Raw genomic sequence first — 13,700 nt, forward strand, 5'->3', positions numbered from 1 at the left:
GTTGTTGCAGCAGTGAAAGCTGTTTCCTCGCCGACCCGGGGGGCGTTTGTCTTTGACATTGTGACATGAAGTCTCTAATTTGACGATGTGCTCATACACCCTGCAAGGAGAAAACAGGCCGTGCTAGTGCTCAGCTGCCCCCGTGGCTCGGGTGACCTCTGCTTAGGCACGGACCCTCAGTCTTAATTGTGTCTGGAGGAATTCCACTGTCTTGAGACAAGCTTAAGTTCGGACCAGAGGGCTTCCTGGCATTTTCCCGCATCGAGCAGTTCAAACAGACGACAGGATGCTCTAACACTTGCACAGTGTGGCAAAAAAAAAAAAAAAAAAAAATCCAGTCTTTTTTACCTCCCCTTCATTTTAATCAACTGCATTTCAGCAATTTACAGCTCACACCAAACTGCTGGATTTAATGAGCTCCGCCTGGCATTTTTGAGAAGTCACATTGGGCTGACATTCAGTTTTATTAGCTTCAGTGGAGGAATAAAATGTGTATTTTGATGACTGCCATTTCTTCACACTGTCAAAACTTTTTGTTTATAGTTACTCTTAACTCCGTCTTTCAAACTATATACAAGACAGATTTGGACCCTGAGAAGCTCGTGTCAAAGGCGAATTATGTCCAAAGAATTTCACAATATCAAAGTGAGCTCTTAAGGAAACATAAAAAAATATATTGGTTTTTACAGTTCGGCCCTGGAAGCTATTTTTCTTGTCTCTGACACTGGTGTCGCTGTCACAGCGGAGCCTAATTTGCCCGGATTACTTTCCAGCGCTGATCTAAGCTTTGTCATGATGCGTTCTAACACCCGTCCCCTGACTTTCTCCCGCTGCATCTCAGCGTCTCTACACCCATTCCGGGGGTGGGAGGGGTGGGGGTGGGGGTAAAAAATGCTTCTGCGCTGTGATTGTGAAACACAATCATCTCCCGCTTCATTTGGCATTTAACACAGCTGTGATTTCCTCTCCCCTTCCCGCCAAATGATCACCCCTGCATTGATTGCCTGGCTCTGATCTGGCGCCGCTCCTCTTGTGTGTTAACATTTGCACCTCTAAACGCTGGTTTTCGTCCGAAAAATGAGAGATGAGAATGGCTGATTGAGATCAATAAATGGGTCAGGTGAGGGACATTAACCATGTAATGCAAAAAAATAAAAATAAAAATACATTTTTAATCAATAGTCATGGACAGGAGAAAGAAAAGCCCACATCGAGCTATTTAAACATCATTTAAAATCAATGTATTTCTCTTTAGCATTCATGGACACATACAGAACATTTTCAACAGGTGTTGCATGCATGAATCAAATAAATTCATCTTTACAAATCAGCACAATAACCATCACAACTATCTGTCGACAGCTATATTCTTGAACAGACACACAACGCGGTTTTATGTACACTAATTTGTGTTCAGACATCAAGATTCAATATCAAATGTACAGTTTATACACGAACGATATATATAATGGACTGTTATGACGTAATTTTCCAATTCATCACACCGAGACGCGAAACACTTTGTGACACCGGCGTTCAATACGAGTGGAATCTCGTCACGGCGTCCGATATTTGACAAATTAGCGCGTCATGGGACGGAATATAATTATCTCCTCAGTCGTCGGAGCACAACATGTTATCATACAAACAGCATGAGAGAGAAAACATCAATCTAAACAGCACATTTACAAAAACACCGCCAGTCGCCACCACCGTTGGATCCCCCTGGACTTGTATTTGAAATGACAGCTCGAAAATGATGGCGATGCTTCCTCACTGTCAGGACTGTTAATGCACCTCAGCGTGACACATGGCAGTGACTGTCACCGCTATGTCGCCCGCGTCCGTCAGAATAGCAGCATAGGCACCCTGTATACAATGGAAACGTATGGATGAGGAGGTAGACGGTTACCGACAGCCACAGATCCACAGCCTTAATCGCTGTGTAGACGCCGACCTCACACATCTGTTAAAACAATCTGACTGCGGATCGGTGGCCGTGGGCAACGCCAACCTTACTGCGAGAGGCAAGTGAAAGTCAGGAAGTGAATGTCCTCCGGCCGTGACCTTTCACCTCGGCGCCCACGTCCCTGTCCCAGTCTTCAGTCGGCATAGAGGATGAACCCTGAGAAGGTGCTGTACTTGTTGCTGTTGCCCCCGTGAGCCTTGCCTCCGTCCAGCTTTATGAAAACCTCATCGCCCGCATCCAAATGAAGGATGACACTGTTGCTGGCGTAGTCATAACTCTGGTCCTGGTCTTGGGCGATGGCGCTCGCCCTGACCTGGAATATGACACGCACACACAGAGAAGCAGAGAGGATGTGAGGAGATGTTAACTAGAATGCTGAGGCAAAGATCGAGGTTACTTATAACCGCACAAAGATTCTTAAAACAGTTAACTTTTCCAAGGTCCTTTTTTTTTTTTTTAATCACCTTCCTGTGATGTTTGGCATGATTTGTGGATGACTTAGGACAGGAAGGCTCTGCAGCGGGCGATGAAACCCACCCAGAGCATCACAGGTACACATCTACCGAGCGTCAGTGTGATAGCGGTGAGGTGAGCTGTCTGCCAAAGGATCACACCTGTTCACCCTGCTGCCGTCTGGCAAGAGATACAGAAGTATCCGCTGTCGGACCACCGGATTACGGAGCAGCTTTCGTTTCCTCAAGCTGTGAGACTTCTTAACTCATCCTCGACACTTCACCACGAATAGTTTCTTTTTGTGACTTCATTGCAACGTTAGAAAGTTAGAACATAACTTTTATTAGACAGTCTTGTGTTGCATAATGATGCTCAAGTAATCTTGAAATATTTAAACAATGATCATTATTGAATTTGTTGATTGGACTGTTCTAAAGTTTTCAGTTTCTATTCTACTCCTAATTCTACAGTTATTTTGCTAAATGTACGCTTATTTGTTATTCTTATTTGTAATAAACTTTGACCTAACATTTTCTGTTTTTCCGAGGCAAATTCGTCATATGTGAACACTTACGTAATGAACCCGATTCTGAAAAGTCTTATCGAACTGTCAACGCTGGAACACATTACCAGCTGAAATCAAACATATCTGATACATCATATAAAATACTTTACAGCTAAGGTTCTAGTGAAGTACCAGCTAAAAGCTAACCACTGCTGTGCCAATACATTTTTAGCTTTTTGAATTTTGTGCAACACATCAGTTTCATGCTCTGTCTTGTAGATATGATACATTGCATCACCCCTGTTAAATAAAATTCAAATGAATAAAAAAAAAAAAAAGTATTACCATTGGTATTAAAAAGACACGACTGAAACAAATGCTTAACTTGACGCACACAAGCACTGAATGACTTTCGTGTGACTTGACCAAAAAGACCTTATTTACAGAAAAGAACATTTGCAAGACGTGTGGAGGGAATCTGAGAGTCGGCGTAAAGCGTGTTCCCCTGTGGTGAATATCTTATTTTTCCCTCATGACTCAACCGAAAGGGTCAGGCTTGAGTCAGTCTGCCTCTGAGGAAGGATGGAAGCACATATACTATCCTTTTTTTTTTTTTTTTTTTTGCCTTGTGTTTCCGCTCTTACGGTACATCCAACTTTTTTTCTGGGTGGAGCAGTGAAAATGCCATGTTTTCCCTAATATAAGTGTCACCGTGTCAAGATGGGGTAATTACTTATCACTTGAGGGGTGTTAAAAGCAGCGAACCCACTGAGGGACATATCCCCTCTAAGCTTTTTTTGCTCATGTATAATGCTCTGGGTTGCCAGGTTGGCTGATACGCTGCATCTTCACCATAAACGCGCAATCCCTGCTTCGTTCAGATTGTGGCGAAAAGGCTCTGAAGATGAGTTGGAACCAAAATAGGAACACAGAGTTCTAATTAGTGCCAATGGAGTACAGGAATGTATGTCAAGAGGCTACGGGGTCTGTTAAAGAGAGGTTGAGCGACAGCAACTTGCTTCTATCTTTGTGTCCATCAATTGTTCCAAATACTGTCAGGTGTCATGTTTATTGTTGTAAGTATGAACATTTTCCCCGTAGGCCTTCCTTTTGTTCTTCATTTGTAAAAGAAAACACAAATCAATTTCTGTTTGGCTGAAGTTCAAGTTAACGTGACTGTTTTGTCTGTAATTGGCCCTCATCAACCACACAGACGCTGTATTTGTATTTGTGTTAAACGACATAACTGTGGGCATGAACCTGTTAAAGTGTTGGATTTGGCAACATTTTCAGTGATGCTTTAAATTCTTCAGAGAATTTTCAAGCCCACGCTAAGGAAGCAATTTATTAATGGTCTCATCATGTTTCATTAGATATCTTGGCGCTCATAAACAGCCATGATAGATGCGTTTTTGCGACTTGGGCGAATGCAGCTCAGTATATGAAACTTGGTACACGAGTGCCGCTCGCAGCGTCGTTGCCCTCGAAGGAGAGCAGACAGAGGCAGAGAGGTGAAGAGCCGGGGGAGGCAGCTTGAAGAAGTCTTGACAAAGAACTGGTGCGCCAACAGGTGAATCACCATGATTAAAATATCTAGCTCAACGCTGTCTCTCAGTATAGTGTTAAGTATATTCATCTCTTTTACTTTTGTTTAAGTTAAAAGGAAACAGATATGTGTGGTCTTACTCAGTGATATTACCTTTCTATCATATTCACTGCCCATTTAATTCAGTTATGTATGTTTGAGTTTGGACTTCCTATTTGATATAATGTAATGTACCAACATGCAGGATGAGCAGTGTGGATGGGAGTGGGTGCCCTTTTTTAATTTGGCCACTGACCCTTAAAATGTCTGTGCATATCCCTGCTTCAAGCTTCCAGTGACATTACACATAGGGTGGGGGTGTGACATGAATACACACAGGGTGCAATCTAATACAATTGATATGATAGTCTTGCACTGAATACTACATTTTTAACTTTACAATAGTTTTGTGGAGACGTGGAAATGATGTGGTCTTTTTGATTGCACTGCATTTTGTTTCATTATACAAAATCCTTACAGAACAATTTTAATCATCATGAATATAAAACATGTTTAGTGCGGTGTGTTTTGAAATGATTTAAAAGTTCACGTCAAGTGGAGCGCAGCCTAGTTAAACATGAGAAAGCTATGTCCTCAGAGTTGAACCTTCAGTTCTATGAAAGCTTTATAGTTACGGAATTGCACTGGATTGCATTATAATGTACAGGTGCGTGTGTTATTGTGTCCACTCCCTGTGAAGCCTGTTGCAGCCTAGGCTGAGATGTTTGAGGGAAAATGTTAAGGCTCAGATTTGCATGGTGTTTGATCAGTGTCTTCACCTGGGGCTTCAAAGACATTACAAAATGATCCATGAACACAGCCAATATCATGATTTGATAGTGAAACGCCTGGGCCTGACAGGCAGTCTGATAGCGCACACTCGCACATCATGGCTCCATGAAGTTTGTTGTATTTCAAAGGGCACCAGCTTTGAACTAGCCACTACCCCGGGCTGTGTTTTGATGTGTGCAGAGTTGAGATAGCGCTCCACTCCTTCCACTCTCTTCAACGTGTACATCATTGGACGTGTAATATGCACAGATACACGATCTGGCAGCATGCCACTGTGAATTGTCATTATGCTGGTCTATAACACCAGACCAAGACAGACCAAAAATCACTCTCCACATGAATGCATGACTACTCATTTTAGACTGCCAGCACACTGGTTACACTATTCTCTGAGCATTTTTGATGTGGCTTCATCCCAGTGCACAATTTAAGGGACTCATTATGTCAGGGAACAGATAATTCTCTAGTAGTCTGATCTTTTTTCCATTTGTTAAAGTTGAAAGTAAATCATTAAGTGTTGCGATACGTTTTAAGTGTTACCCACCAGACCATTCTTGATCAGGTCAGCCCACATGCTGGTGCCGTCTCCTCCCCTCATCAGCACGTTGTAGATGAAAAAGTAGGTGCCAGGGATCTTACAGGTGAACTTGCCTGTAGCGCCCTCGTAGTTGCCACCAATGTTAGTCACCACGTCATCGAATCGTAGAATATCGTAACCTTCTTGGGGGTTTCGTAGTCCTGCGTAAAATGCCACTCGAGGTGTGGTGTTGTAGGTGGTTGTGCTCACTGCTCCTAGAATCCCAGTCCGTACAATGTCAACACCATCTCCCGGTGGTCCCTTGGGTCCTGGTGGACCCGGCTCTCCAGGTGGTCCTGGGGGTCCAGGCTTGCCCGGACGCCCCGGCTTGCCTTGTGGGCCATGAGCGCTGTAAGTAGGCAGCGGTGGGCCGATGCTGTGGTCACTCAGATCGGCATCGTTGTCCACCTGAAGGCCTGGGGTTGATGTATCTGTTCCCGTCTGCGCACCTGTGCCCGCCGTGCCCGTGCTGGGAAAGGGGTCACAAACCATCCGGCAGGTGCCCAGCATCTCGAAGTGGCCCGCGCTGTCATCTGCACCGCCTGTGCCGACGGAGCTCACCAGCACAGGGATGAGGACCACCAGCACCAGGACCAGCATGACCCCCACAGCAGCTGCCACCAGGGTCTTCCGCCCGATGCTCAGCCGGGGAAGGGGCTGCGCAGCCACCGTGGAACTCTCCGGGGTGGAAATGGTGACTGCGGGGAGTGCGTCCACCTGGCAAAACGCAGGCACACTGAGGACCTCCGATGGTGGAGATGGTGCCCAGGGAGAGCTGGTACGAGAGCGTGAGTGAGTGACAGAGCAGTGTAGGAGTGAGGGAGAGGGAGTGGAGCAAGGGACCCGAAGTGATCAAAAGGAGAGAGAGAGGGATCGAGAGAGTGAGCTGAGTGGAGAGAGAGAGAGGAGGAGGGAGAGAGAGTAAGACAGCTTGAGAGAGAGAAAAAAAGGAAAAGAAGCGAGGGGAGGAGAGAGTGAGAACAACATACACTCACTAGTCATCTGAGTCAGGGCTGAGGAGGGCACTTTCCTGCTGGCAGATGTGAAAAGCGAGGGACCGTATGCAGCACATTTTTCAATAATATTTAGCAGTTGGCATCGATTTTGTGCGATGAAATATTTTACTTTCAGTACAAGAAGAACACATTGAGGGACCGAATATTCAGCAGTCAGGTGTAGACATGGCTGTAACATGATATATTATGGTAATTCATAAGTAGTTTGTGAGACAGTGATTTATCAAAGTTAGAATCTGCAGATTTTTGTGTTATTAGCTTACATGTAATAGTAGGTGCTCTTGCACTGGAGTGATTCAAGACGTGTGGTCAGATGAGCCGCGACCTTCACAAAATTGGCAAACTTTTAAAGTGGCAGTTCAAAAATTTGGTTATATCACAACATTGGTGTTATAATTCTAAGTGGTTGTGAAAGGATTTTAGAAAAGCTGAGGCCATAGCATCATCGCTAGATCGGACATTAAGTGAAACAAGCGGTCTGGCAATGAAATTGATTGCAACCAATCTCACACCACATCTGAACCGAATGCTTAACCTCTGAATAAAATGTGTCATAAAATGTGTCATTTAATTCATGTTAGTCATGTAATTAAATGCTTTAAAACAACATTGCAATTGAGTAAAAAAAAAAAGTGTTTACATAGTGATGAAAATATTTTTTTGCCTTCAGTGTGTGCAAGTGTCAAAATAAGTGTTTCTAATTTCTAATTAAAAATATATGCTATGGTTAGGAATTTATTTCCTCACGGTGTCTGTAAAATTGTCAGAAAATACCTCACATTTGTGCACAAGGATTTTACTTTCAAATCAAATGTTGAAATTACCCAAAAAGTCAACATAATAATATGATCCAAGATTTAAAATGTCACAGTAAGCCATAACGGTAAGCCTGACTTCACAGGAGGTCCCTCAAACTGGCACACAGATTGCAGCTGCTATAAATATATGTATATAAATATATAATTTTGCTGCCATAACATGTCACAATGTCAGCTGTGAAAAGCTCCTATTAGAATATGCAGACACTTAGCCACAATGGCAGATGGTCTAATAAAACACAGATCAATAAGGACATACAGGCAAAATATTATTCAGGGAGAACTTACCTTCACTCTCTCTTCCAAATGGCTCGGTCAAGTTCCATTTGAATTTGGTAAATAATTATTGTGTGCATTTTTTCAAACACGTGCTCAATTGTAGGCTATACACTATGTACGTTTTTGTAGAACATTCTCTGCTATTTTAACACTTAATTGGTCTTTATACTTTCTAATAATTTTTCATAAGCATCCTAAAAGGATTATTAGGGCTTTGTCACCTATTAACACTTAGCCTTTAACAGTCGGCTAATTTGATAACATTTTCCAATATCTACTGTGATAATTTTCTGATTTAAACAATATTACAGTTTCTTTGGGGTTTTTTTAAACTCTTTGTTAGCACATTTAACAGCTACTGCTATTGCTAACTCTACCATACTTGTTGCTAGGCTACCACAGTTGCCCTTGTAGCATTCTGTTAGCAAGCCAAGCTAACATGTCATTTCAGGAAGAATCTGTGGAAGAAATATTTTCCTCTCTGGAGACTTTTCCTCTGATATCCCAGCGTCCACTGCTTTAGACCACAGGCTATTTTTTGTTTATGCTAACGTGGAGGTACTCGGTTTGTGTGCCCTGCAGTTAGCATGTCATGTGGTTGTCTAAAGCTGCTAGGTTTTTTAGCAGCTGTCAGGTTTACCTGTTTTTGGGTTGTGTGCGACTAATGTAGCATCTGCTGGTTGATCATTTCTGTTCTCATGCTGCTGTCATGTTTGTTCATATTAACACTGCCATTTTATAGTTTCATATTTTTTGGTGTTTATATGTTATGCTATGTTCATTATGACCCTTGTAAGCACTTTGGGTATAATTGTATTGTTTTAGTTGAGCACATATGTTGGATTGCTGCCTTTATTTTGGCAGTTTTCTGTCCTGTTGGCTCTGTTTAAAACTTTTACCTCACATTGTTTTGGCTCTTTGGATGCAAACATTATTGTGTCTTGGACACAGTCTAATCACGTTTTGTGTTTTCTCTGAAATATTGGCTTCGTTAGAAATTCAACACCGATTTGCCACGCACAAGACAGGTAGACGCAAACATTTGCTTTAATTTTCGTGTAAGTGTTAAACAAATACAGCTCAAAATCAATGGATTACGGTTCAGTTTTCCGTGATATTCATCATAATTACACCTAAACCGCAGAGCACCTGTTCAGCTGTTTATCAGTTGCACTCACTGGCGTACATACAAGGACTGGAAGTCATGTAGGGCTTATTAATTGCTATGTCATTACGTTAAATATGAAGAGGTGTTCAGTTCCAAGTCATGATTTTTTGTGATTCCAGTTATCACATTAGCACATCTGCATTCACTGGCTGATGAGTAAAAGCCGGGTGGACTGCTGGGTCCACATTGTTTAGATTTTTTTCTTCTTTATATTGGTTGGAGATGTTTTATTGTAGTATGGTCTCATGCTAAACACGTGCAGTGCATAACATAATAGCTGGTGTTGGCTTCTGTATCCAGTGCGCATAAGATATTTAGTTTTTTTGTTTAGTTTGTGGGCAAATGAAGATATCAAAGCGCAAACACTCAGCATCCAATCAGTACATATCCAGTATTAACTGATTAAATCCGTTCCCAAGGAGTTGGCTTAATAAACTCACTTTCACCAAACTCAGTGTGTTGGCAGAGCTTGCCCTGCTTGAAGCAACCATTGCCAGCAGTCTGTTCAGTCAAGAGTTTTTAGCATTCAACTGATCTGATTTGTAGTACATTAATGTGTCTTAATAATTCCATGACAGATGGGTCATGTGAATATATATAATGACTAAATAGTCATGCATTTGTACACTAAACACTTATGCACATGAGTTGTTAACAACCTAGCTGCTATTGTAAAAATTGCACCAAATGTATTTTGTTAGTTGACTTATTTAAATTTAACCTCTTTACAAATGGCGTTTGTGCACAAAGGCCCACAGAATATTTCTTTAAAGTGCCACATTTCCACGGATACTTAATATGTAACCCCGAAACACAAGAAAATGTGTATTAAAAGATGCCAATGGCATCTTGATCCCATAAAGGGATGGTGTAGCCTCAGTGAAGCATTGAACATGATGCCTGTGCTTATAAGGTAAAGCATGTTAATCTCCTAGTGCAGTTCACGATTACATGACAACCCACCTACAGCTGTGCTGGAGGTGTGTGTGTGTGTCCACAATCACATGGACGCAACAACACAACAGCTCATCAAATCAAGATCACCATGAGCTGACAAAGTGCATACAATCTATGTAATCCCTGACACAGAGGAAAACATTTCTGGCGTTGATTGCTTCAGCATATACACAAGAAAATGGGTCAAGTCTATAAGACACAGATGTCCAAAGGTGTCCTAAATCCATCTATGTAAATATTTAGCGCACCCATTTTCAAAAGGATCCCTATAGCCTCAAAATGTGTTCTGTCACGTATACACAATAAAATGTCTACACATTTTCTCTCAGATGATCTACTCTCCCACAAATAAACCAACATATGATACCACAAAACAAAGCAAGTCACACTGAAGTCAGTCCCCTACACGTGGCTACTGTATGACTGAAAATGTCGGAATCATCCAGCGATGTTAGATGTTCATGAGAGTAGTCTGAGCAGAGGGCAGTTTTGTGATTCCTCTCCATTTCTGATGCTGCTGCTGTCACAGGACATGACAATGGTACTGAGTCAGACACCTCCAGCAGTGTTTTCTTGCTGAGAATCTCCTGCTGATGACAATATACTCTGAATCAGAGAGGGTGGAAAGGGTCTTTAATCTTTACCATCACAAATATTCCACATATAAAAATGTATATACAACGCTGACCATGTGTATCACATATAACACACCAAACCAAACAAAAACACAAGCGTGATGGCGGACTAATGAAACCAGGTCTTACAGTGGAAGCACCTGCCTACAGCCCAACATAAGTAAAAACAAGGAGTAAATAAGACACATGCTCACTTTATCATCTGTACAGTTACAAACATACACACATTTCTGAAAGTGTATGTATGCCAGTCCTCTCTATAAAGTGCTGCGCCCAGGCTTTGCTGTATTTAAAGACTTTTATTGCCCCCATGTGGCCTTTTAACATATTACAGAATATGTGATCTACCCACACAGCACATGCATTCCCTCGCTTTCACTCTTTTGAATAGATCCAGAGTGATACAGCGAGCCAAACACACTGACAATATGAAAAGTCAAGACAGCAGAAGGCCTACAAGGAACTAAGTTGATGCATGTGTGAAATCGTGACCGCAGAAGTGTTGTCCAACAACATTAAATGATAATGACAAGAGGGTCGAGATGTTGTCAAAGTAAAAAAAGAAACTTGCAGAGCCATGCAAGTGACGCTGAGTGGCTGCCCATAAACTTCAATACAGCTGTCACCACAGTCCGGCCCCAGATTGAGATTCTGTGACGTAATAACTCTTCCTTCTTTTTTAGGTTCCTTGGGATTGACCAGGAAGCATGAATGTCTTTTCAAAATTTTGCGCCCCCTCCATCGAACGGATGGTGAGATATGACACTGGATAAGTGACCTGCCGGTGACACGAGAGGAAAAGTCAGGCAGGTCCCATGGTAGCAACAGTTTTCTCTCTACAGTAAAAAGGCAGCTGGATTTTAAAAAGTACAAACCATGAAATTAGTCCCATGGTCTCTTTCACCAGTTAAACACTAACATTAAAGCATAAACACACTGCAGCTGTCCTAATAATGTATGTACTGTTGCATGCAGTATAAACACATTTGGATGTACTACTTAGTTATATTGTGCTTTGAACTTTGACTCTGTTGCTCATAACCATCCAGAGCGCAAAATTTAAAGTATACAGAACCTCAACCTCCCCAGGGACCACTAGACCCCAATTTGAGCACCAGTGCATTAAACCATCCAATCACTTCTCAGTGTTATTACCACATTGTGCACGAACTTTCTTTTCTTTCAGAGATGATGTATTTTTGACCGCATGCATCCTCCACCTGTGCTAAAAAAGGAAATACACCTGCTGCAACATCACTGACTGGAGTTTGGCCAGGAGTGAAACTCTCTTGAACGCATGGACATTTCAAGTCAGAGAAACCAGCGCAACGGCTATTCGGGCCACTGTGAATCTGTGCTAATTTACTCTTTTAGCTGAAATCCCTCCCAACTTCCTGCAGGTGGTAATTCATTTGCAGAGATTAGATGAATGAGAACAATATGTTTCCCTCACATACAGCATAATAGTGACTTGTTCCTGTTTCACTGACTGCATTTACTTCTTTCAACCAGAGGATGGCATCTGCTCCTCACTCAACAAAGAAAGGAAGAGAAAACAAAACCAAGCACTAATAACTGGTCTCCAATGAAGAACCTATATAAAGTTTTGTCAGCCACTTGTCAGATAGAGTTACAACTCGTTTGGTTGAGATGTGTTTTGATGAAAACAACCAAAAAACACAATTGTCTGTCTCGGTGTGTCTCACTTGAGATTTATGCCGCTCAGAACATAATCTGCTTGCATTACTGTGTGAGTGCACTTTCCCACCTTTCTCGCAGCAGCAGGGATATGTATTATCAGCCCTACATTGTGTGGGGAAGGTGCAGACCACCCATCTTGAGCAGCCCTGCTCACATTCCAGCATGGACACACAGGACGGCCTTGTCAGTAACTGGAGTGCTGAGGGAACAGCAGGCCGTCGTTGATGTCTATATTCAGGATGGACTCAGGGCGGACAGTGCATTTGTTCGACCTCTGGGAGATGTCATGGTGCTAGTGTCTACTGTTTTTTTTTTTTACTATCAAGGAATAAATAGGGCATATGCAAAAAAAACTACATCCACATCCTGTGCTCTGCAGTAGCTATGTTTACTTAATGAAATAGTTAGGTTAACAAAATGAGGTGTCTGTGATGGATAACTCGTAGCCAAACAGCAAAATCATGGCAATGTAGGAATCCTGATCTCCCCACTGAGGTTAGCTTTTGTTGGCATTCGGTATAGTAACCGCAGTATATATGAAAAGGAAAGCATTTCGGCCCCTTGTATGTTTACACAAGAGTTCAAACAAGAGTAACTTCCTTGATTCTTTCTCTTTAGACTCTTCCTTTTTAGGAAACAGGCCGCTGCCTTGCGGGCCCTCCTGGGATTCTGTGGGAATTCCTTAGCTGATTTGCTTGGCAGTCTTTTTTTTTTTTTTTTTTCAATCCTCAAATATTGTTGTTTCAGTGTGTGAGGTTGGGAGGGGGATGGGATGGGGAAAATGCTGGAGGACACTTTTGACAAGGCGCTGTCCTCCTGAGTTTGTAAACAAGTGTGGGTGGGTTGTTGGTGTCGCCTATAATAAGTGAGAAAGGAATCCAGTCTTTTATTTCGAAACATCCTCTTGGGACCTCCTCCTCATTTTATTTTTTTAAAGGCCATTATATTTACGTGGAAGCTAACAGATTAGCCTTTAATGAGCAGATGACAAAAATAGCTCTGAGAGGAAATTTCATTATCCTCTTTTATGGAAGGATCAGTGTGAAGTTTATGAGGAATGTCCTGTTCTAGAATTAGTTTTCAGGGACGTCTGTCTCATATCTGTCCTGTGCTGGAGGTGCCAAAAGCGTGTCTGGCTGGTGAATGTACAGCGGCTGGAATTTACTCCTCACAAACAGTAGACACATATTTCCCTTTTTAGGGCATGAGAATCTATTACGTAATTTCGGGAGCACTCGGATCTCT

The 13,700-nt window shown here is 42.2% G+C and overlaps 1 protein-coding gene across 2 annotated transcripts; it reads right to left on the minus strand.

Moving 5' to 3' along the window:
• Nucleotides 1-1,216: 1,216 nt before the first annotated feature.
• Nucleotides 1,217-8,686, minus strand: LOC119010459 (C1q-related factor-like). Of its 2 annotated transcripts, none has more exons than XM_037082624.1 (3): nt 8,004-8,686; nt 5,849-6,767; nt 1,217-2,282 (listed from the first exon to the last, which is right to left on the minus strand). In XM_037082624.1, the coding sequence occupies exons 2-3, from the start codon at nt 6,479-6,481 to the stop codon at nt 2,103-2,105; spliced, it is 813 nt and encodes a 270-aa protein (XP_036938519.1). In that variant the 5' UTR covers nt 6,482-6,767; nt 8,004-8,686; the 3' UTR covers nt 1,217-2,102. The 2 variants fall into 2 exon arrangements, with proteins under 2 accessions (XP_036938519.1, XP_036938518.1); XM_037082623.1 differs by having other exon boundaries at nt 5,849-6,811.
• Nucleotides 8,687-13,700: the final 5,014 nt, after the last annotated feature.

Source organism: Acanthopagrus latus, chromosome 20, assembly GCF_904848185.1.
Source record: "Acanthopagrus latus isolate v.2019 chromosome 20, fAcaLat1.1, whole genome shotgun sequence".
NCBI classification, from domain to species: domain Eukaryota; kingdom Metazoa; phylum Chordata; class Actinopteri; order Spariformes; family Sparidae; genus Acanthopagrus; species Acanthopagrus latus.